Here is a 26,225-nt window from a genome sequence, read left to right as displayed (position 1 = left end):
TCAAAGGAACCATCCTATTATTTGCCAGAAGCGATTTAGGGAAATCACGGAAAACCTAAATCAGGATGGCCGGACGCGGGTTTGAACCATCGTCCTCCCGAATGTGAATCCAATGTGCTAACCACTGCGACATATCACTGTGTCTCTGCATTTTCTGACGGTGCCTGTATGAATATGAGTTTGTGACCAATTTGCGTAACTCTTTGGTCTTTGTCTAAGGCAGAGTATACATAAAAGTAAATAATAACTAAGTAACAAAATGAGAAAGGTCGAAGAAGACTGAGTCTCGTGCGTTGTTTATAGCTCACAATTAAAGGTACCTTTAACTTTTCTTGAGCTCCTGGAATCCGTATGCCACGAACGTGATTTGTCACTGGGGCCACGATCCGCTGTAGCACAGATTCACAGTATGCTGCTGCCAGGTTCCACGCCACCCCGGAGCTTTAAATGATAGTATGTCTATGAGTTGAATTTACTTCACGTGGCCCTAAGAAGAAATTTTCCGCGAGTTATTTTTACCTCATGTAGGAGTCAGTGTATAAATTTGTGTCAGATGTTAAGATATTCCTCTTTTTCAGAAACACATTTCTTGTTATGGTCAGTCTGCATTTTACATCCACTTTATTTCGACGATCATCAGTTATCTTGCTACAGAAACAGCAAAACTCTTCAACTACCGGTACAATTCGTTGCTTATTTGTGATCTAATTCCCTCACCGCCACCTGAACCAATGAGAATGCACTCCATTGACCTTGATTTAGTTTTGTTGTTTTTTATCTAATAACTTATTTCCAAGACACTACCCATTCTGTTCAACTGATCTTCCAAGCCCTTTGCCGTATCAGAGAGGATTAAGTTTATATAAAATATTATCAGCATGGTAAATCTGGGAGAAGTACTAGGAATGCAACAGACCCGTTCTTGAAACTTTTATAGATTGCTCCAAGGTATATGATAATGCCCATAGGAAGATTGTAATACGGTGCACGAATAATGGTAGTAGGCATGGTGAAAGCGTGCACAGCAAAGAGCGAAGCTGAAGTACCAGGGAGGGACATACACGGAGTTTGACATACATAATTATGTAATAAGGTTATGGTATCTCACAAGTACTGTTTAATAAAGTAGACATGAAAGTCATTCCAGAAATATACAGCGATGAAAAAGGAGCTAATCTGAACTGAAGAGCACGCTGATTAGCATATGGCATCGCAGCCCTGGCAATGTCAGAAGTCGAGATGTCGGAGATAGTGAGGGACCTACCCTAACGTGTGTGATAAGGACACCTGGCCACAGTGGAAACGTCATGCTGAGCCTCCGCCCATTCCAGTACGTGGTCACCAAAAAAAAAAAAAAAAAAAAAAAAAAATGGCAATTAGCACTATGGGACTTAACATCTATGGTCATCAGTCCCCTAGAACTTAGAACTACTTAAACCTAACTAACCTAAGGACATCACACAACACCCAGTCATCACGAGGCAGAGAAAATCCAACCCAGGAACCTGGGCGTGAGAAGCGAGAACGCTACCGCACGACCATGAGCTGCGGACAACGTGGTCACCAGTTGCAGTTGCCAGCCGTCTCTGCTATCAAACAGGATGGAGCAGTGGTAGCCGTAAGACTCTCGTCCTGGACGACTGGGATGCAACTCCATGTGCCGCAGGTTTTCCTTGGTTCTCCTATACCAATTAAAACCAATGCCAGGATGCTTCCTTTAACAGCCTCATTCCCTATCCTTCACTGTACTGGTCTTCTGCTCGGTCTCTAATGACGCTGTCGGTGACAGGAGGCTGAAACCTAAGTTACCTTCCATCCTTTCATCTCTTTTGAACCGTCGATGCGAGAAGTCTGAAGGCGCTTACCAGCTCTCTCCACTAGTTTGTCCTGTGAAAGCCTCTTCATCTCTGCATAACTACTGGAACTTACATCCATTTGAACTTGCTTACTGTATTCAATCATTGATCACCCTCTACAGATTTTGCTCCCCCCCCCCCTCCGCCCCCCCCCCTCCCCCAACACACGAACACACTTCCATCCAGAAGCTAAACTGATGATTCATTGATGAATCAGAATGTGTCCTATCTACCGATCCCTTCTTGTAGTCAGCTTCTACTACACATTTCTATTCTCCCCAGTCCTATTCAGTACTTCCACGTCTACCCATCTTATCTTCAGCATACTTCTGTATCACCGCATTTCAAAAGTGTCTATTCTCTCCTAGTCTGAACTGATTATTGTCCACGTTTTACTTCCGTACAAAGCAACTCTCCACACATACACCTTCAGAAAGGGCTTCCTAACTGTTACATTTACACTAAAGAGCCAAAGGAAGTGGTACACCTGTCTATTATCGTGTAGGGCTCCCGTGAGCACGCAGAAATACCGCAACACGACGTGGCATGGACTCTACTAATGTCTGAAGTAGTGCTGGAGGGAACTGACACCATGCATCCTGCACGGCTGTTTATAAAGCCATGAGTAGGAGGGGGTGAAGATCTCTTCAGAACAGCACGTTGCAAGGCATCCCAGATATGCTCAATAATGTTCATGTCTGGGAAGTGTTTATACTCAGAAGAGTGTTCCTGGAACCTCTGTGTAGCAGTTCTGGATGTCTGATGTGCCGCATTGTCCTATTGAAATTACGCAAGTCCGTCGGTATGCACAATTGACATGAATGGATGTAGGTGATCAGACAGGATGCTTACGTATGTGTCACCTGTCAGAGTTGTATCTAGACATATCAGAGGTCACATACTAATCCAACTCCACACGCCCCACACTGTTACAGAGACTCCACCAGCCTGAACGGTCCCCTACTGACATGCATTGTCCATGGATTCATGAGGTTGTCTCCATACACGTAGACGTCCATCCGCTCAATACAATTTGAAACGAGACTTGTCCGACCACGCAACATGTTTCCAATCATCAACAGTCCAATGTCGGTGTTGACAGGCCCAGGCGAGGCATAAAGCTTTGCGTCGTGTAGTCATCAACGGTACACTAGCGGGCCTTGGGCTCCGAAAGCCCATATCGATGATGTTTCGTTGAATGGTTCGCAAGCTAACACTTGTTCATGGCCCAGCACTGAAATCTGCAGCAATTTGCTGAAGGGTTGCACTTCTGTCACGTTGAACGATTCTCTTCAGTCGTCGTTGGTCCCGTTCTTGCAGGATCTTTTTCCGGCCGCAGCGATGTCGGAGACTCGATGTTTCTCCGGTGTCCTGATATTCACGGTACACTCGTGAAAAGATCGTATGGGAAAATCCCCACTTCACCACTACATTGAAGATGTTGTGTCCCATCGCTCGTGCGCCAACTATAACGCCACGTTCAAACTTACTTATATAGTCGTTGCCGACCGCAACGCCGTGTTTTACCTGTTTACATATCTCTGTATTTCAATACGCATGCCTATACCAGTTTGTTTGGCGCTTCAGCGTATATTCAAAGTTAACAAATTTCTCCTCTTCGCAAAACTCATCTACTGCTTTTAGTGTCTCACCCTTGTCTAATTTAATTCGACTACATTGAATTACCCTTGTTTTGCTATTGTTGGTGTTCATCTTATATCATCCTTTCAAGAACTGTCCATTCCGTTCAAATGTTCTTCTAAGTCCTTTGCTGTCTCTGACAGAATTACAATGTCGTCGGCAAATCACAAAGTTTTTATTTCTTCTCTCTGAACTTTAATTCCTAGTTCAAGCTTTTCTTTGGTTTTCTTTACTGCTTATCCAATGTACAGACTGAATAAAGTCGGGGTAGGCTAAAGCTTTGTCTCACTTCCTTCTCAACCATTACTTCCATTTCATGGCAGTCGATTGTTATAGCTGCCATCTGGTTTCTGTACTAGCTGTACCGCATAAAACCTTTCGTTTCCTGAATTTTATCCTTGCTACTTTCAGAATTTCAATGAGTGTATTTCAGTCAAAACTGTACACAGCTTTCTGTACGTCTATCTTCTAAGATACGTCGTAAGCGTTAGTATTGCCCCACGTGTTCCTCCATTCCTCCGCAACCACTACTGATCTTCCCTGAGGTCAGTTTCTACCAGATTTTCCATATTTCTGTATACAGTTCGTGTGCTCATTTTGCGACCATGACTTATTAAACTGATAGTTCAGTAATGTTGATACCTATCAGCACCTGCTTTCTTTGGAATTAGAATTACTCCTATTTTTTATTCATTATTAGAACAACTCCTGTATTACCCCTATGTGCTTTTGTATTTACAACCTTGTGCTCTTGTAATCAGGAGTCCTGTTCCTTCTGTCACCGAACTTCACTAATGCCCACTATTCTTTTCTTTTCTTCTTTCTTTTGCTGGTGCCTAGTCCCGTTTCTTTTGCTGGTGCCTTGTCCCGCGGTTACACAGGGTCGGCATGGTTAGAACGGACTTGGCAAGGTTAATTTTAAGGGGTGGCCGGATGCCCTTCCTGCTGCCACTAATGCCCACTATACTTAACTTTAATTTGTACAACACCCTTATAAAATTTTCTAACCAAACTGTGCAATTAAGGAACGCAACGCTCCACGCTCTGACTGTAGAATGCCAGTTTTATTTCTGCTGATGACAGCATTTTGCTGAATAGTCCCCGCCAAAGATCCGAATGCAGGACTATTTTACCACTGGAATATTTTACCTAGGAGAATGCCATCATCATTTAACCATATAGTAGAGCTGCTTGCCCTCAGGAAAAGTAACAGCTATAGTTTCCCCTCGCTTCAAATGTTTGCAGTTCCAGCACAGTGAGGCCAAATTGGATGGTGTTAGATGGCCAGATCAGTCATTCATCCAGAATGTTCCCCCTGCAGCTACTGAAAAGACTGCTGCTGTTCTTGAGGAATCACTTCTTTGCCTGGTCTCTCCAAATATGCACCTTCATGCTGGTTGCACCACGGTAGGGTTGTCTGTACTGTTGATGCACGCAAGCCACTCTATCTTGGCAAGGTCCACGGTTCATGGGGAAAGGGGAAATTCAGAATAATGTTAAATGAGGAGAAAAAATCACCAGCATGACTGCTTTACGTCATACACAGTACACACTCTGTATATGGTGTCCTATAATTTATATCGAAAACTGACAAAGTATATGATAACAGGTGCAAAAAATTGTCCGTATACTCCTACATGGGCCTGGAAAATGTCAGTTTGCAAAATAACTCCGAAGGTGTCCTTACGAGCTGCTACTCACCACAATATAAAATGTTGTCCAGTGTTACAAATGTGTTTCAAATGTAAACTTTCGTTTATGTCCTCCTCTGTCTCAATTCAAAGGGCAGGGTTGTGATAGATGGATAATGGAGCACCAGGACATTTTGTTGCTGATGAAAGACGACATCTAATGCTCTTGTATGGTCCAAGATGGCTAGGCTAAGCAGGGACGGCGCCACGGCCTCCAAGACCAGCTGACGTCAGTCCTCTGGATATTTACATTTGGGGTCCTCTCAAAAGTGAAACTGACATGGCGAAAGAACTGCAGGAACAAGTCGTAAATTTTCTTTGTGATTTATGAAGTGATCTCGAGGAAGTCTGAAAGAATTAGTAGAGACTCACTGTAGAGACAAGTGCAGTACAATATTGCAATCAAGGGCAAGGACGACACGTCGAACATCTCTAACAGGAACGAGTGCACAGAAAACTAAAAAATGTAGCGTACTGAGACCTGTCTTGTTAAAGTTTGCCTTAATTTGAGCCAAATTACGATTAGCATTCAATAAGTAATAAAACACTTTTTTTTGAAAACAGGTTGGTCTTATTCAGGATACAATACTCCATATTATTCCTCACTCTTTTGGCTATAAAACCCTGTTTTCCCACATAATCTCCTTTCAATGCGATGGACTTACGCCATCTTACTGGGAGACGCTGTATGCCCTCATAATACCACTCTAGTAGTGGGCATCAGAGCCGACGTCTCGCTGCGTCAATAACTTCCTCATTATCCACGTACTGCTTCCTGTGAAGCCCATCCTTCGTTGAACCAAATAGATGGAAGTCTAAAGATGTGATAGGGAGGATGAGGAGATCAGTCCGACGCAGTTTACTGAGATCCTCTCAAGTGCACAGATTTGTGTGGAGGCCTTGCGTTGTAACGGAGAAGGAGAAGTTCGTTTACTTTTTTGTGGCGACAAACACACTGAAGACTTGAAACTTCCTGGCAGATTAAAACTGTGTGCCGGACTGAGACTCGAACTCGGGACCTTTGCCTTTCGTGGGCAAGTGCTCTACTGTCTGAGCTACCCGAGCACGACTCATGCCCCATCCTCACAGCCTTACTTCTGCCAGTACCTCGTCTCCTACCTTTTCAAACTTTACAGAAGCTCTCCTGTGAACCTTGTGGAACTAGCACTTATGAAAGAAAGGATATAGTGGAGACATGGCTTAGCCACAGCCTCGTGTATGTTAATCATCAAATGCCGTTTTAGAAACGAATCATTTATTAAGCATCACACAGTATGACAACATGATATGAAACACTAACTGCACATTTCAAAACATAGCCAGAGATCATCACCACTACACCAAAAATGAACCAAAGAATTTATGAGACATGTGACAGGCAACCTTCAAAGCATATGAACGATACATGTGTGTGTGTGTGTGTGTGTGTGTGTGTGTGTGTGTGTGTGTAAAACAACATTGAAACATTAATACTTTCACATCATCAATATAGACACCTAATAATTTTGAATTTTCCACCCCATGTATTATTTCATCACTGTGTGTTACACTTATTACTGGTGCAGTACCCCTAGAGGTGTAGAGCTGAATATGATGTGTCTTTGTGAAATTCAGGGTGAGAACCAGCCATTGATACTGTTGAAAACTTTATTCACCATTTCTTCCATTTCTGTATGTATATTGGGACTGATTACGATACTGGTGTCTTCTGCAAAAAGAACTAATTCTGCTTGTTGTACATTAGATAGTAGATCATTTACATATATGAGAAACAGTAGTGGACCTAAGAGGGAACCCCATACATGATTTCTCCCTGGATTCTGTTGGTTGAATTACTGCTAAGTACAACCTTCTGCATTATTTTGGTTAGATATGACATGATCCATAGGTTGGTTATACCATCACTCCCATAAAACTTCAATTTATCTAGGAGTATACTATGATTCACACAATCAAATGCCTTGGATAGGCCGCAGAAAATACCTACCGGTGCTATTTTGTTATTTAATGCTTGAAATATGGTGTGTGAATATGTAAATGCCATTCTCAGTAGAGCAATCCTTCTGAAACCCAAACTGTGATTTTCTGAGGATATTATTGTTGTCAAGTTGAGATACAAGTCTAGAATACATCACCTTCTCAAAGATTTTGGAAAATAATGTCAGCCGTGAAATAGGTCGGTAGTTGCTGACGTCTCTCTTATCACCTTTCTTAAAGAGGGGTATAAAAGCAGCATATTTTAGTCTCTCTGGAAAAATGCCTTGAGTTAGTGATGCTTTACTAATTTCAGACAATACCAGACTTATTATATGGGAACAAATCCTTAGTACTCTATTGGGAACACAATGGAAACCAGAAGAGCTTTTATTCTTGAGAGAATGTATGACCCTCTTAATTTCAGAAGTAGAAGTTGGTGGTGCATTTGTATGATGTAATTTTATGAGAGTTACTTCTCTAACATATTGCTGTTATCTTTCTCTTGAAGTGCTGGTCTCTATACTTTATACTGTCCGCCAACACATGCCATTGACCACTTTTAAATTAGTTCACTTTTTAACTAGCACTTGCAATTAACATTTAAATAAAATTAATGGCAAAATATTAGACTATTAATTAAATAACTATACAAGTATGACAATATGGAGGTATTCATGCTGTATTCATTATCTATGTAAATGTGGAGAATACGATGTTGCTCTAGGGAAATGATACCTATTGTGCAATACTATCATCGGAAATAATATTTGTTGAAATTAAAAGTTGTTAATTTGGAGGTTCATTGATCAAATGTTTATCACTGTGAAATATCAACTTCTGTAGTTTTAAAGATACTGAGATATGGTGTGTCACTGGATGCACATCAATACATTGTAAATGTATTCAGATTTGCATTAACATTTGATGTGAGTTATTGTAGAATCTCAAAGAGCTGTGACTTTGCCATCTTTAATATTGCCTGACACTGTGCCATTTATTGGAGCACATGCAATCATCAGCGGACCAAATTCCCAGCTCTGGGATTTACACGTTTTGGGTGACGCGCTAAATCTGTCTGCACCCGAGCTCACCTGGGGTGGCTGCGTGACGTCTTCATCCCGCTGAGTCATACTTAGTCAAGAAAGCAAATTAAGCTCTCCTCAGTATCAGCCCTAGGTGGACGAATAATTTGCCCAAATACTGGTAACGTTACACCACCTAACTGGAGAGCAACAGAAATATTCAAAAATCACAATACTTTAATAACCTAGCATGTTTTCTCATTCATTCCTCTTCAGAAACAAATGCTGCAAATAATTACCCCATAATCCAGAGAAACATTAATGAATTCAAAAAAAATACGTGAAGGACATGAAGGTGTGCAAGATATTTCAATTTATATATTTTTGTCCACCTGCTGTGAAAGATATAAATTTTCACTAAAATTATGACTTCAAGGGCCCACGCCAAAGTGAAATGGTCCCCTATAAGGACATCACAAAAAAGGAAGAAGGAACCTAGGCAAAGTGTGGAGATAATAGTGGGCATAACTGCTGTAGAAAGTATCTGATCCCTATACTTACTACATTAACAAAATCTTTGACCCAGTTAACCTAACTTCTCAAGTTGCCTAACTATTTCTAGTTCCAGGAAATTTTAATGCATGACATCCCATAGGGTTCAATATTCATGATGATAATAACTCTGATTCCTGACTGTAATTAGCACATGCTGTCATGATTGACATGAGTTCAAATTTGCTCATTCTGACACTGTTCAAGGAAAACGAGTAGTTACAGTCTACTTATCTTTATTGTAGACGGTCTTGAAGATGTCAAAAAGGTATAATTGTCACTCCCAAGATTGTGATCTCCCTGTGATAATAGTGTTGGTTGCCAGCAGTAAAAAGGACTGATAGCCATTTAAGTGATCTTCGTGGTTTATTCAAGCATCTGATTCCACATATAACTCAGGATGATGGAGATTTCACCAAGTGTGCTAATACTGTGCAGCACTAAAACATTAATGAGCTTCACAAAAATACATCCACATTCTAATGCATTCATACAGCATCTCTCTCACTGGCATGGCAGTACACTTAGTCCACAGTCAGTATAATGTTTACATTTTAACCTCCTTACACGAGTGACCAATGAAAGATAAGATTTTTGTTAAATGTGAAGCAAATATTGGTGACTCTCATATGATAATTTTTATCTTACATAATGATTATTGTCATATCATTCTTGTTTATTTATCATTCCTGTTTTCATAGTAGAAGGAAGATAAGCTCAACAGTTGCTTTGAAACTTTAAAAGACAATATCACATTTTTTTGGTTACTTTTCTCTAAAAGTGACTTTCTAAGTGTGATATATTTTTTTGGTGTTATAAAAATTCAAATAGAATGCTAATAGCAAATTTTTTGAAAATTATGTCTGTTTTGGGATTTTAAGATTAAATTTAAATTTTTTTCCTTGGATTATAACACAACACAAAAGAAATTTGAAGTGCACTGTGAATACTCAAAGATTTCTCCTGAGCTATAAATTCTTGAACTGTAATGATTTTTTATAAATATATACATTTTGAACCTAATTGTTTCATTAGATTAAGTGATAGTTAGGTGGCTTTCCAGTTTCTTACACAAGTTGTGGTCATTATCTAAGCAAATCTCATGTTATGTACATTTAAATTGCTTCCAAGCATATTATTTTTACATATTTGCAAGTTCTAAATGTGGCTGTAGAACAGTTCATTATAAAACCTTTCTTTACTTTATAACTTGTGAGAATATAAGCTAAATATTATATAATTGTACAAGCATAAGTGTGTATATACTATCCTGATGTTTACTACTTAATTCATGGGCTTGGAATGTCGACAACTGAGTGTGCAAACTTGTAGTGAATAATCTGATCATGGGAAAAGGTGCTGTACTATGTAGATTGATGCTATAAGGGTATCTCTTTTTCAAATGTTAGGTTGTAATTTTGTGGCAGTATGAGAAAAACAATAATTTATAAAATTTTTTACTTGGTGTGAGTTACTTCCTATTCTCCTGCCATTTACTTGTTATAATGTTTTTGTTTCTATTATTCTGCCACTTGTATTGTAACATCCTAAAAAGTTTTGTTTTTATCTCGTGCATGTCATTTTATTACATAGGAAGACCACTGGATTCCTAGATGTAGCTTATGCTTGGAATATCAGGTTAGGGATCTTATAATTCTCTGCATTTATTTATTTACTTTACTAAATATTTCATTCTTAATACCCATAAGGCTTCATATGTGACAAACTGAGTCATCTCATGTTTGACTGGTTGATTGTGTACCACATAAACTAAAGTGATAGTAAGATATATTAGCCCATTACCACCCATCCCCACCTCCTCATTCCTCAACAACCCACCATTTTTGAGAAAACCGTCCCGTAAATTTCTGATGCACAATCAACTTAAACTTCATGATACCTACAAATGATTAAAAGGTGAGCATTTTTCATCATCATAAATGGAGTCTGCAAAAATATATTTTCCAAGGAACTACAAAAATAAACTTTTGCAATTTCCACTTATGTACCCATATATTTAACACCCTCCAATAAAAGCAGTGGCCAAGCAATGAAGACAATCTGGCTGGGGAATGGAGGACCTGTGTTCAATTCCTACATTAATTCTGCAGATTTTTTCACATTTGTTTTTATCTGTATCGAAATTCATAGTTCTAGAAGAGGTCATAAGGTACATAAATCAATAAGGAATACTACCGAAGTAGGTGAATAAATTTCCCAAACAATTCGTATTAGTGAAGAATTAAAAGCATAAACCTCTTTGTATGAAAACAGTTCTGATAACTGCTCCAAACTCATCACAAACGACTGTGGACAGCTGATCATGGGACTCTTTGTTTATACCAACACACAGTACAGAATGCACACAGTTTCAGGCATCCACGTATGTTATCATCATTACCAGTTTGCCATTACGTATTTCTGAATTTTGAAGAGTTATGGTCTCCAACAGAATGCACACAGTTACAGGAATCCAGGTAACTTATCCTCAGTGCTAGTTTATTTATTTATTTATTTAGTGCTCCTGTTATCACAATCATAATGTTGGACTTGTCAAAGTACAGAACAATCTAAAATATTGCATATTTACACCATGTATAAAATATTATCATTGGTATCAACACATCTTGATAACAAAAAAATTATTCTGCTTAATTAGATTATACAGATAGAATAAAAGCTGGCGAAACCCTTCCATTTATTTTACTAAGACTATTAAATACCAGTACTTTAGTTAACTAGGCATAGTAACACACAGTGCAAAAGCTAGGTGCATAATTAGATACATAAATGGATGAAAGAAGTATGGTTTTATCTAAGAAAGGTTGATAATTATAAATTTTTGTTGAGAGAGCTATGAAGCAGACCTACAGATTTGAGCAAAATTCCTGGTATTCATTCATGCTGCAGAAGCTGTTGTTTATTAGTAGATTTTTTAAGTTCTTTTTTGAATGTATTAATGTTTGTTATTTTTTAATGCTATCTGGCAATGCACTGTACAGAATTTTTGGTTTGTAAACAGCACTGTCCTGATATATTGCTTTTCTGTGCACATCCCTATGACAGTCATCCCTGTTCCTTGTTTGATAATTGTGGATCCCACCATTCAGATCTGAAACTTGATGGTTTTTAATGAAGCAGATGCTTTCAAATATAAATGTAGATGGTAAGGCCATGATTTTTAATTCCTTAAGGATACCTCTACATGGTGCTTGTAAGCAACATCACTTATTAATCCTACTGCTTTCTTTTGGAGCTGAAAAGACTGCTCTGCAAAAGGCGTATTTCCCCATAACACTATACCATACTTCAGTAGACTAAGCACGTATGTGTAATAAGCACTTAACACCGTTTTGGTATTGCAACAATCTTTAAGCACTCTTAATATGTAACAGTACTTGCTTAATTTTTTGTTAAGCATTTCTATACATTTTTCACACCTTAGATGCTCATCCACCCATAATCCTCTAAATTTTATATTCTTCTTTTGCTGAATTTGGCTATTTGATAATGTGAATTTTACATTGGTCCTACACTACTGGCCATTAAAATTGCTACACCAAGAAGAAATACAGATGATAAATGGGTATTCATTGAACAAAGATATTATACTAGAACTGACATGTGATTACATTTTTGCACAATTTGGGTGCATAGATCCTGAGAAATCGATACCCAGGACAACCACCTCTGGCTGTAATAACGGCCTTGATACGCCTGGGCATTGAGTCAAACAGAGCTTGGATAGCGTGTACAGGTACAGCTGCCCAAGCAGATTCAACACAATACCACAATTCATCAAGAATAGTAACTGGCACATTGACCAGACATTTTCAGTTAGAAAGAGATTTGGAGAATGTGCTGGCCAGGGCAGCAGTCAAACATTTTCTGTATTTAGAAAGGCCCGTACAGGACCTGCAACATGTGGTCGTGCATTATCCTGCTGAAATGTAGGGTTTCACAGGGATCGAATGAAAGGTAGAGCCACGGGTCATAACACATCTGAAATGTAACGTCCACTGTTCAAAGTGCCATCAATGCAAACAAGAGGTGACCGAGATGTGTAACCAATGGCACCCCATACCATCATGCCGGGTGATACGCCAGTAAGGCGATGATGAATACACGCTTCCAATGTGCGTTCACCGCAGTGTCGCCAAACACAGATGTGACCATCATGATGCTGTAAACAGAACCTGGATTCATCCGAAGAAATGACATTTTGCCATTCGTGCACCCAGGTTCATTGTCAATTACACCATTGCAGGCACTCCTGTCTGTGATGCAGCATCAAGGGTAACCGCAGCCATGGTCTCCGAGCTGATAGTCCATGCTGCTGCAAATGTCATCAAACTGTTCGTGCAGATGGTTGTTGTCTTGCAAATGTCCCCATCTGATGACTCAGGGATCGAGACGTGGCTGCACGATCCATTACAGCCATGCGGATAAGATGCCTGTCATCTCAACTGCTAGTGATACGAGGCTGTTGGGATCCAGCACGGCATTCCGTATTACCCTCCTGAACCCACCAATTCCATATTCTGCTAACAGTCATTGGATCTCGACCAACACGAGCAGCAATGTTGTGATATGATAAACCACAATCGCGATAGGCTACAATCTGACCGTTATCATAGCCAGAAACGTGATGGTACTCATTTCTCCTCCTTACACGAGGCATCACAACAATGTTTCACCAGGCAATGCCAGTCTACTGCTATTTGTGTATGAGAAATCGATTGGAAATTTTCCACATGTCAGCACGTTGTAGGTCTCGCCACTCGTGCCAACCTTGTGTGAATGCTCTGGAAAGCTAATCATTTACATATCACAGCATCTTCTTCCTGTCGGTTAAATTTCGCATCTGTAGCACGTCATATTTGTGGTGTAGCAATTTTAATGGCCAGTAGTGTATTTTTGTTCCTTACGTGGTTGAAGTTCATCCATACAGTTTTCTTGTCATTGACAACTAGACAGTTATGTTTAAACTATTTTGCTCCATCTCATAATCATTTTTCCCTTTTGTAATGAAGCTGATATAATCAGCAAATAATTTGGTATCAGCTGTTGAAAATTGTTGTGGTAGGTCATTAATAAAAATCAAGAGTAACAATGGTCCCAATACTGAGCTCTGGGGAACCCCATAATTAGAACTTCTATATTCAGAATGGTACACATTTCCATCCTGAGAAAGTTGTGCTCTTTGTTTCCTATCAGTTAAATATAACTTGAACCACTCATACCATGGACACCATAATAATACAGTTTTAACAGCAGGAGATTATGATTTATAAGATCATACACTTTAGAAAGATCCAAAAACAACCCACAGATCAGTTCCTTGTCCTCAATTGATCTGTAATCAAGTTTTAGGAAACTTAAGAGAACCGTTTGTGTAGCTTTGCCTTTTCTGAAACCATTCTGTGCATTTCCAAGAATTTTATTTTTGTTTAGGAATTCTAGCAATCTATTATACATCATTCTTTCAATTATTTTCGAAAATACAGATTAATTATAGTGGTCTGAAATTTCTAATGTCAAACTTGTCACCATTCTTATAAACTGGTATTACTGCTGACCGCTTAAGTTTACTTGGAAACACACCAGTTTCAAAGGAGTCATTGATTATGTCCACAAGTTGGGAGACAACATTATTGGTACTATATTTAATAATTTCGTCAGGGCTACCATCAAATCCACAGGTCATTTTACTCTTTAGTTTGCTGATAGCCGTTTGTACTTCTTTGGGTGTTACAGGATATAGGTACATTGTCCTTTCATTTATTGGAGTTGATACCTTCATCTTTGGATTACATGTAGTGGTGATCACGTTTCCGGCTACATTAATATAAAGATCATTAAATATATTAGCTATTAAAAGTGAATCATCAAAAACTTCAGTTCTGTGTTTTATGGTGATTTTATTACTTGCATTTTCATGTTTGCCTGTATGGTTATTAATAACTTTCCACATAGATTTCATTTTGTTGTTACCCTTTCTGACAGATGAATCATTGTGCTTCTTTTTCGCAGCAACTATGGCTTCCCTGTGCTTTCCCCTATAACACTTTACATATTGTTTCAAGACAGTATTTTACTTTGCACACTTACATAGGATTCTAAGACTTTCTGATGACACTCTTATTTCACTTGTTATCCAAGAATTTGAGTGTTTGTTAATTTTTATTTTGTTCAGAGGGAATGAAATATCATAGCAGTATTTATAATTTGACAAGAACTTGAATTTTATATCCACAGAACTATTGCTTTCCATGTCCCAGTTTACATTTTGTAACATTAGATTAAAAACCCTAATGCTGTCATCATTAATTAATCTTCTCTCGATATAACCCCTCTTGTTGCTTTTCTCATGAGATTTCTCTAGAGTCAATTTAACTTCTTGATGGTCAGAGAAACCTGTATCCAATACCTCAGATTTAAAGCAACATTTTGATTCGTCAATGAATATTTGGTCTATAGTACTTTCACTTTTGCTGCCGTATCTGCTGGTATCTTCTACACACATGTTCATATTGTATGTTTTTAGTAGATTAACAAGTTTTTGCCCTTTTTTTACAATTGTCCTTGAAATTAACATTGAAATACCCAAGCACAATTTTGTATTTTGACTGACTGTTTAGATAGTTCAGAAGATTTTCCAAATTTTCAGAAAACAATTCAAAATTGCCGGATGGGGACCTATATATACATGCAATTAATATTTTACTATCTTTTAGTTCACATAAACAGTATTCCAAATATTTTTCAATACAGCAGACATTTATAAACCTACTTTACTTTAATTTAATATCTACTCTTACATATATACGAGGGCCGTTCAGAAAGTAACCTCCGGTTGATTTAAAAAAATACACCAAGTTAAATAAAAATATTTTAATATATACATCTTACAACTACATCTTTGCACTATTTTTCTACATAGTCTCCATAGCGATTGAGGCACTTATCGTATCTCTTCACAAGCTTTGAAATTCCTTCTGCATAAAAATCACCCGCTTGTGCCTGGAGCCAGCCTGTGACCGCATCTTTGAGCTCTTCGTTGTCATCAAACAGCTGTGACCCGAGCCATTTCTTCAAATGCATGAAGAGGTGATAATCACTTGGCGCCAGGTCTGGGCTGTAAGGTGGATGGTTGATAACGTCGCACTTGAAGGACTCAAGAAGGGCCGTTGTTCTGCGAGCAGAGTGAGGACGGGCGTTATCGTGCAAAAAAACGATACCGGAAGTCAGCATACCACGGCGTTTGTTCTGTATAGCCCGTCGTAACTTTTTCATTGTTTCACAGTACACGTCTTGATTAATGGTCGTACCATGTTCCATGAATTCAACCAACAACACCCCTTTGACATCCCAAAACACCGTTGCCATCAGTTTTCTGGCAGAAAAATCTTGCGAGGCTTTTCTTGGTTTGGTAGGCGAATTTGAATGTGCCCACATCTTTGATTGTTCTTTTGTCTCAGGGTTCACGTACTTAATCCAGGTTTCGTCAACGGTCACGATTCTGTTTAACAATGGTTCTCCTTCGTCCTCATAACGTGACAGAAAGTCTAATGCAGAGGCCATTCTTTGAGTTTTGTGGTGGTCGGTAAGAATTTTGGGCACCCATCGTGCACAGAACTTACGGTAACCCAATCTTGCTGTCACTATCTCGTACAAGAGAGTCTTAGAAATCTGTGGAAAACCAGTAGACAACTCCGACATTGAGAAACGTCGATTTTCACGAACTTTTGCATCAACTGTCTGAACGAGTTCGTCAGTCACCAATGATGGTCTACCACTCCTCTCTTCATCATGAACGTTTTCTCGTCCACTTTTAAATAAACGTACCCATTCACGGACAACTCCTTCACTCATAACTCTTGGTCCGTACACGGCACAAAGCTCACGATGAATAGCTGCTGCAGAATATCCTTTGGCTGTAAAAAACCTTATGACAGCACGCACTTCACATTTGGCGGGGTTTTCTATTGCAGCACACATTTCAAACTGCCACAAAAACTAAACTAGCGCAGGTACGACGTTCACTCGACCACGGCTTGATGCCGACTGACCTGTTGAGTGCGTGAACGCACAGATGGCGTCGCTACTCCCCCAACCCGCACTGTGACCAACCGGAGGTTACTTTCTGAACTGCCCTCGTACATGTTCCACCCCCTCTATATGTTACCCTCCAAAAGCTGTAGCCCAACTGAAAATCTGAAATCCCAACTGCACATATCTGTATTTCTTGCAGCCAGTGCTCAGTTACATGCAAGATAGAAGTCTCCTTCATTGAACCATTCAAAAAGACCTCTAGCTCATATAGTTTACTGATTAAGCCCTGTACATTATGATAAAGGAGAGTTAAAGAATTATTCAGTTCTATGAGAGGTATATTTCTTGCTGGGTTAATTCTTTGAAGAGTAGGCCATAATCTACTTTTTGTTTCTAACATGATTTTCACCACCTGGGAGTCCTGGACTACTACATGGTCGTTTTCTTCTGCAGTGGATTGGGCCATAAAAAATGTGTTGTTTGGACACTAACTTCTGCCTGGTGCTTCATCATGACCTGTTGTTTATATCTTCTGTCCACTCTGGTTTGGCTTCCTCCTCAGTCTTTTTACATAGTCATGTTGTATTCTGTGCTGGTTCGCTGCCATTTGTTCATTCCACTGAAGGTTTCTTCTTCTGTCATTTTTGTATACTATCGTGATATTGTCTTCTGTGTTGCTACCTTGACGCTTGTTCATTCCATAGTATGCATATTTACTGTAATTATTTTGTTTTCTTCTTCTGTTATTTTCCCATATTGTAAGCATACAGTTTTGGTGAGTGATTGATCTGCCTGTTGCAAGCAGTTACAGAGATCAGTGATGGTGTGGTGGAATGAATCATGGCTGAATAATGAAGGTTCCTGCATAGTTTTTCTTTCCCTTCCAGCACCAAATGTAGCCCATACTTTGTAAAATCAGTGCTCCTTAAAAACAGATTAACATCCAGTATCTTAGTGTCACTGTACTGATTATGATGATTGGTTTTTGGGGCGCTCAACTGCGAGGTTATCAGCACCCGTACAAATTCCCAACCTTTGCTCAGTCCAATCTTGCCACTTTCATGAATGATGATGAAATGATGAGGACAACACAGACACCCAGTCCTGACCCCACCGGGAATCAAACCCGGGACCCCATGCATGGGAAGCGAGAATGCGACTGCGAGACCACGAGCTGCAGACGTGACCATACTGGGTAACATATTCCATCTAGAACGTGTTCATTTTGTATATTTTGTCATTCCAGTCCACCCTGTCAAATCTGTAGGGTGCTGTGCATTGGTAATCCTTGATATCTGATTCTACATCATTTGTTCTAGTCAGAACAATAACAGCCAAATTTACTAAGTCCTTTACATTTTCTTCAGTGTTATTAACAACATATTTCAATTGAGCATTTGGTCGACAATGGACATTGCAAAATATCTTGGTGGAAGTGTTTGATTTAATAAACTAGCACAGTGTCATCCATGACTATCAGATAGAAATAAAATCTTGTGTATTGCCCCCACACTCTTTCCAGTACTTAAAACTTTCTTGTAGCTGTTGTTATTTATTTTACAGGAGTTGCTAAACACACTACTTCTTGACAATGCAAGAGCACTTTGTTTACTTTTGGAGTTTTCGTTATTTATCATAGATAACACATCACAGCCGTTGTTGTGCACTAAATTTATGCTGTTTCCAAACTTTTTTTTTTATTTCTGACACTCTGTGAACTGTTTCTGCACACATCTTTTGTAAACTTATCTGAGTCGTCTTTCATCATTTGCTGTTTCAAAATCAGCTCACGTTTTTCTAATGTAAGTTTACTAATACCCATTTTCAGTTCACTGATCACAAGTTGTAATTTAGAAACACAGTCATTTAGTTTTGATATTCCACGTTTATATTTTACACACACTTTCTTCTTATCAGCAAAATTGGCACTTTTTTGATGAGATACACAACAGACTTTTACACTGGACGCCATCTTGAACATCTTTGGGTATTTCTGATATTTGAAAAGTCATGGTTTCCAGCATTAACAGTGTATATGAGAAATGGTTGGAGTTGTTCTCCATCATTAATCTGTTGCAAATCTTGATTATACTAGCAAGGATTTGTTATTGTATATCCACAGAATGAGTTTGTTTTGGGGAATAATACATTGATCTTCCATAACTACTATATGCTTTGTGCAGTATGTAAAGTGTAGTAAATACTATTTTTGTTTATGTGGTAATATCAGGTAATTTACTGTAATGTTTTTTTTTCCATAATTTTAATAATAGAGGACACACAGCCTTCAACCAGTGCTAAAAGAAATATTTGTGAACCTATCGCAGAAGTACACCAATGGGTTGTGGTGGCCCAAGGAGTGTTTTGGTTTTCTTGAGAATATTAAGACAGAGGGGTACTAACAATGCATTACCCAAACCAGGAAGTTCTGTTTCTTAGCATTACATACTCATGGCATTGAGTTATTTTTGGAGTTGAAAATCAAATTGTGTTTTATATATCCTATTGTTGACTATTTTATGTTCCAGAAGGTACAGTACTCTACAGCATGGACTGAGAAAGGTGGCACAGTGATTGGCAGACTGAACTTGCATTCAGAAGGATGAGAGTTTAAATCCATGTCCAGCCATCCTGATTTAGGTTTTTCGTACTTTCCTTAAAATCACCCCCAGACAAATGCCAGGAGGGTTCCTTTGAAAGGTCATGGCCAATTTCCTCCTTCCATTACTGAATCATTCTGAAATTGTGATCCATCTCTAATGGCTTTGATGCTGATGGGACATTAAACCCTAACCTTTCTTCCTTCCTTTCTTCCTTCTACAGCACATGATAAGGGAATGTAATTCAGAAGATTATTTCCTTATGAAGCAACAAACTTTTCTAGGCATCACTTTAAATTTTAATGTTCTACAATATAAAAAGTGTTGTCACTTAGTGCGAGTGAGAATTAATAGAGCAATTTTAGTAGAGATCATTGTCAGAGCTGTCCATTTTGATTTCATTCTTACTGAATCTAGTAATTGTAATATTGTAATAAACGTTATACAACTGTATCCTTCCTCATCTTTGATCACTTTCAGAATTGCATATCACAAACATTAACTTAGAATAGTTTACTGTCAGATTCTTTGAGCACAAATTGTTCCTAAATCAAATTTTCATTACTACAACGAAGATAATGCTGCTACATTTGTTCCTCAGTAGTGGCTGCCCTCTGGTCATTAACATTTTTCTCCTAAGCACACAATAAGCAGCAAGTCTTACAGATTATCGGTGAAGATTTTGATGTACACTCCTGTACTATAAACACTAGGTGAAGCTAAAATGGCACAAGTGATGGGACAGCCAAACAAATGGCAACTAAAATATGAAATGAAGCTGTATATAACAATACTGTTATAAATTATATATAAAAACAGAGATGAGGTGACTTACCGAACGAAAGCGCTGGCAGGTCGATAGACACACAAACAAACACAAACACACACAAAATTCAAGCTTTCGCAACAAACTGTTGCCTCATCAGGAAAGAGGGAAGGAGAGGGGAAGACGAAAGGAAGTGGGTTTTAAGGGAGAGGGTAAGGAGTCATTACAATCCCGGGACATATTTAAATATATCTGCTTGTGTCTGTATGTGTGGATGGATATGTGCATGTGTGCGAGTGTATACCTGTCCTTTTTTCCCCCTAAGGTAAGTCTTTCCGCTCCCGGGATTGGAATGACTCCTTACCCTCTCCCTTAAAACCCACTTCCTTTTGTCTTTCCCTCTTCTTCCCTCTTTCCTGATGAGGCAACAGTTTGTTGCGAAAGCTTGAATTTTGTGTGTATGTTTGTGTTTGTTTGTGTGTCTATCGACCTGCCAGCGCTTTCGTTCGGTAAGTCACCTCATCTCTGTTTTTATATATAATTTTTCCCACGTGGAATGTTTCCTTCTATTATATTAATACTGTTATAAAGATAGAGTATTTTTCTTCTCTTACCAATTAATTGATCAATAATGGCTCTTTTGTAAAGAAATCATAAAATGGGCAATACAGGAACAGAAGATTGACAGCTAAAAATGGATGACAACACACATTTGGACAAAAGCAAAACAGATAATGTATTGTATGTATGTATGTATGTGTGTATTGACCTGGGGACACAGAAAGAACAGAGAGGCCTCGTCCCCTCCATAGCCCTCAGTGGTTCATAACCCCACAACAGGCTACAGCAGTCCACTCACCCCACTGCTACCCCACACCCAACCCAGGGTTATTGTACCGTTCGGCCCCCAGTGGATCCCCCCCCCCCCCCCCCCCCCCATCGCCAATCCCCCCGGAACATTTCATTCCAGGTGAGTGTAACCTCAATGTTTGCGTGGTAGAGTAATTATGGTGTACGCATACATGGAGACAGTGTTTGCACAGCAGTCACTGACATAGAGTAGATGAGGTGGAATAAGGGGAACCAGCCCACATTCGCTGAGGCAGATGGAACACTGCCCTAAAAACCATCCACAAGCTGACTGGCACACCGGACCTCGACACTAATCCACTGGTCAGATTCGTGCTGGGGACCATCACGCCTTCCCACTTGGAAAGCAGTGTGTTAGACCACACGGGTAGCCAGACAGGCTGATAATATATTACTCACAGAATACGTTTTAATGCTGTTAGAATTTTACTGTGTTTCTTAAATACTTCACTTATTTTTAAAAAAATGTATGCTCTTAAGAGCTACATAAAATTGAATAACATGATGAATTGATATAAACAATACAAAAGGTTATTGTATTATATTACATTAACTTTCTTATAAAGTTATGGCTTTGGAGGGTAAAATCACTGGAGTTCACTAGTTATATTGCAATGTGGGTTTATAAATTTTTCAAAAATATACTGTAAATTTTTTTAATTGCCCATACTTCTTAATTCTTGAGAATAACTTTGGTCTTCTCAAAATATCTTTTTCCTTTTACAAAATAACTCTATTTCCAACAATACATAATTCTGAATTACTATTATTATTATTATTATTATTATTATTATTATTAGTATAGAAAACCTTTCATTATAGTGGAGTTTTTATAGTTTTCTAACTTCTATTGTAAATTGTATCTGTAACAAAAATTTAATGTAATATCACCACTTTTCTCACAACATTTTAACAATGGTTTCTCCTTTGCAGTTTCATGACTGTTCAACATCACTACATAATGGAAATTTAGGTGACAATGATGAGGAAAGAAATCATGTAAAAAATATACTCTTACCAAACAATTCTCATCATCTTGAGAACCAATTTATTGTTCATTATCAACAAGGCTATGTACAATCAATCAGTATTTTGAAAGATGAGCCATTGTGGTCCATAAATATCAAGAGAAGCCTTGCAAGTATTCTGCAGATGGATATATCAAAATTAAATCAAGGTGCTGCTAAGACTGTGGAGGTACAAGGGAGAAGTATGAATTATGTATCATAGTTACATATTAAAATTTTCCTTTTTTTCTGTATTGAAACTGAAAAATTGCAAATTCATCCTAGAAATCATATCAAAATCTGACTGTATTTGCAATAGTCGTTTATTTTGATTGTTCTACTTTTAAATGCTAAATAGTGCCTTTTTTGTGAATATGACTGACAGAACACATAACTAGCAAAATTAAGGAATTCTCTCTTCCACTCTAAGCTTTGTCGATCCTCTGGCTGCAAATAAAAACCAATGGTATCTGAAGAACAAAGGTTATTAGCATAGAAATCATAAGGAAAGTACTCTGCCAGCAACCATTCATTTGTAGATAACAGGTGGTTGGATGAGTGAACATGACAAAAACTGAGTATACTTCTTTTTTTCCAAATTAAACTGTAATCTTCACTGCTCTCAATGCATTTAATCAAAAAGATTACTGTTTTCTGCTTTATCCTGTCAGAAAATAAAGTAATTTCACACAGACAGGGTCACTATTTGGTGAAAACATCTTGTCCCCAAATGTTACACACATTTAAAACATGAAGGAGATAAATGAGGAAATTTAGGGAACAGAATAGATGGTGAAGTACATTATTCTGCAAAACTTAATAATGTGATCGATAAAATAACATAACACATGAACTACTCTGTGGAAGTGAGTGAAAGTGCAGTAGCATGTTGCCATAGGCCTCCCAGTCATGCATAGAAAGTTGGACATCACATGGCATGAAGTCAGTGGAACTACAGCACCGAATGGGCTGACACCACAACACGAGACATTTAAAGGAACAGGAAAAGACAGTGGGTGTCAGTTAGTGAGCACCTATAGAGCACTGTGATGGTGTTCTTCATTATGACATGGCCCAGAGACAACATCTGGATGACTTTATTTATTTATTCCATGTGATATGATGGTACACAGTGTGTTGCAGATGTTGGAAAAATACATGTGGAAGAAATACCAGGAAACTGGAACAAGAATGGAATGTGATGACTGTAGCCCAGGAGTTTGTTATTGCTCATAGCATTGTTTCACATTATAGGGAGCATTCTGAACCACAGGCACTGCTGCCAGAATGAGACAAGGTAATCTGTTGTGGTCAAATGGAGCGGCAGATGACTGCTACAGCGTGCAACAGGCAAGACAGGACCCATGCCAAACAGTGGGTGCAGTGGTAACCACATTTTACAGAACTCTAATACTCTCATGCTCCATAGTGACATGATGACTGTGGGGGTGGTCTTTCTACCCAATTGACTAGTAAACTGTGTTCCATTAATGCCCAAACATTGGTGGCACGGTTTTTTATGGTAACAAGACTATAGAAATTGACCAACAAGGAGTGGGATCATGTGCTCTTCTCAAATGATAACAGATTTAGTCTGAGTAGTAATTTTTGTCATTCCCTTATAGAGCAAAAATAATTAATGCCCCCAGGAACATGGTCATACATAATTGTTTTGGTGGTCCAAGTATTATGGTGTGGCAAGGCATAATGTTGCATGGGCATACTGACCTACAGCTCTTTGAATGTGGTATGCTCACCAATCAACATCATTTTGAAACTTTACTGCTTCCCCATCTACATCTCCTCAGGGGTGCGTTCAGCCCTGACTTCATTTTTATGGATGATAGTGGGTGACCACAATGAACAGTGCAGATGGATACCTCTTCAGATACATCTAAGTTAGAGGCTACATGTCACATTGATTTCAACTTTAATTATAATTTACTCCAAAATTACAAGATAGTTGCAATATATTTAAAATTATTCACGAGCAGGAAGCGAAACATAAATTTTACGTTTGTTTTAGGACTTATTCTGTCAACAATTGTAGTCATTCTATTACATGCTTCAATTTTTTTTCTTTTCTCTCTCTCTCCCTTTTTTCATGCAACATGTGGAACTGGTGACCTTTCTTAATTGATTTCAACATATGAATTCAGTATTACTTTCAATTAATCATAAACTCTTGGCCAAATAACATAAAACATTGTTTAACTGCATACTAGCACATAATTCCACTCTGCTTGCTTAGCCTCAACTTCTCACACTGCTAGGGAAGATACAGCTGTGCTATTCCAACTCTTGCCAGATCTCACAACACACTCAAACCAAAGATATAATTTACATATGAAGGGAATGTAACACAGAGATTTACATAATAATTTGAATTTGTAGAAGTTGATTTTATAAAATGAATTACTTACTTGAAATGCTCTAATTTTATATTGTAATTATGAAAATAAATAAAAACCATTACTAATAGCTGGTTTTAGGCCCAACAAAAGTATGCACATAATCATTATATATATAAATACTGCTTCAAAAATTATTTGTTCAAAATTTTACATATAAAAAAGATACAGTGAACTTACTAATACCATACCATAACATAATATGAGGAGACCAGTATCAGTTGACAAACTCTCATACCTCAAATGAATTATAATACACCCAGAATTCCACACATAATGCATTGTGGGTGGGATTCTGTCACCTTCCAGAAACTAAACTGTATCAGTTTCTAGTTTTTCATACAATTAAGACATTTTTTTAAAGAGTGAAATGAGACAAATCTAAACTGTTAATTTTCCTTGTTGTAAAATGACTTTTTACATTTTTAAGTTAGAATACATCTTTCTTGCTGTTAACATATCCACATTTTGATCAACAATACATGATCACATTACACAATCTCACTCTATAAGTTAAGTTTCCCAAGTCATTGCCCTCACCAGATGTTTTGTACATTCCTGGAATTATCTGCACTAGCTGACCTAGAGTATCCACACACCTATTAGTGGACATTAATATGGTGCGTGTCTATCCTTCACCTTTATGATGGCTTGAACTCTAATGGGGCACTTTCAATCAGGTATCTGAATATCTGCTGAGGAATGGCAGCCCATTCTTTATTGACAGCTGAAAACAGAGAATATAGTGACAGATGTTGGATTCTGGGGTCTTAAGAGAAGTCAACATTTTAACTCATCCTAAATGTGTTCTATTGGGTTTAGGCTGGAACTCTGGGCAGGCTGGTACATGTGAGGAATGTTATTGTCCACAATAACATGTGTTCATATTCTTTAGCATTTAGCATTTTCTTAAGTACAATGAGGGGATCAAAGCATTACCATGAAAAGAACTTCTGTACTGTAACACCAGTTCCTACATATTTTACTTTTGGCAAGACACATGATGGCAGGCACCAATAGTTGACTTGGACAGCTTTAGAAGAATTGAAATGTCTGTGATGGATTTTTACTCAGATGACATTCAATGATTAGTTCACATTCAAAGCCACTGCTTCTCAGCTGACACTGCAATAGGACCTACCTCCTCTTTACTATTGGGACAACCTCCCATGATGTCTATAGGGGTGCCCAGACACTTTTGATCAGTGTTAACAGCAGTGTTAGGGTGAAGTGTCAAAAAAATCATAAAGGTCAGAATTTGGTGAAACTTCACAACAGGAGGGAACATGTGCACATAGCACCTAACTTAGATATATCTGAAAATGTATCATAAAAAGTAATCCTGAACATTAAATGTAAGTGTCCTATCTACATCTTCATCTATTCTCTGCAAAGCATTGTCAAGTGCATGGCAGAGGGCAATCGTTATCAGTGTCAATACAAAAGGAAACTTTTGTGTTAAACAGTCTATGAAAGCTGTTCCAAATAATCATTATCTGTCACTTGGTACAACTGACTAGAAATTACAAGTGAACATAAAATTAAATATTAAAAATATGAACACACAGTATTTATGTTCAACAATATTTATTTGATAGTTTGTTATGAACCACTTATGGTTTATCTAAACAGTACCAGTGCTGAGGGAAGCTTGTGATATCGTGGAAAATTTTAGATAATGTGATCACAATTTTGTTAATTAACATTCGCTTATAGTATGTCTTTGATTAGACACATAATTTTAAAATATTTATGGAATATTCTATTGGTACTTGGA

The 26,225-nt window shown here is 38.2% G+C and overlaps 1 protein-coding gene across 2 annotated transcripts in view; it reads left to right on the top strand.

Annotated features, from left to right (window-relative positions):
• Positions 1 to 26,225, top strand: part of LOC126471429 (uncharacterized) — a 649,788-nt gene that overhangs the window by 64,890 nt on the left and 558,673 nt on the right. For both annotated transcript variants that reach the window (XR_007586305.1, XM_050099588.1), the window contains exon 3: positions 21,964 to 22,227. Coding sequence is in view for 1 of the 2 variants with exons in the window: in XM_050099588.1 (XP_049955545.1) it covers positions 21,964 to 22,227 (264 nt within the window). In the remaining variant the exon portion in view is untranslated. The remainder of the gene's footprint in view (positions 1 to 21,963; positions 22,228 to 26,225) is intronic.

The sequence above is a fragment of the Schistocerca serialis genome, chromosome 3 (assembly GCF_023864345.2).
Source record: "Schistocerca serialis cubense isolate TAMUIC-IGC-003099 chromosome 3, iqSchSeri2.2, whole genome shotgun sequence".
Taxonomy (NCBI): Eukaryota; Metazoa; Arthropoda; class Insecta; order Orthoptera; family Acrididae; genus Schistocerca; species Schistocerca serialis.
The sequence above is the reverse complement of the archived record's forward strand: the minus strand, read 5'-3'. Positions and strand labels throughout refer to the sequence as shown.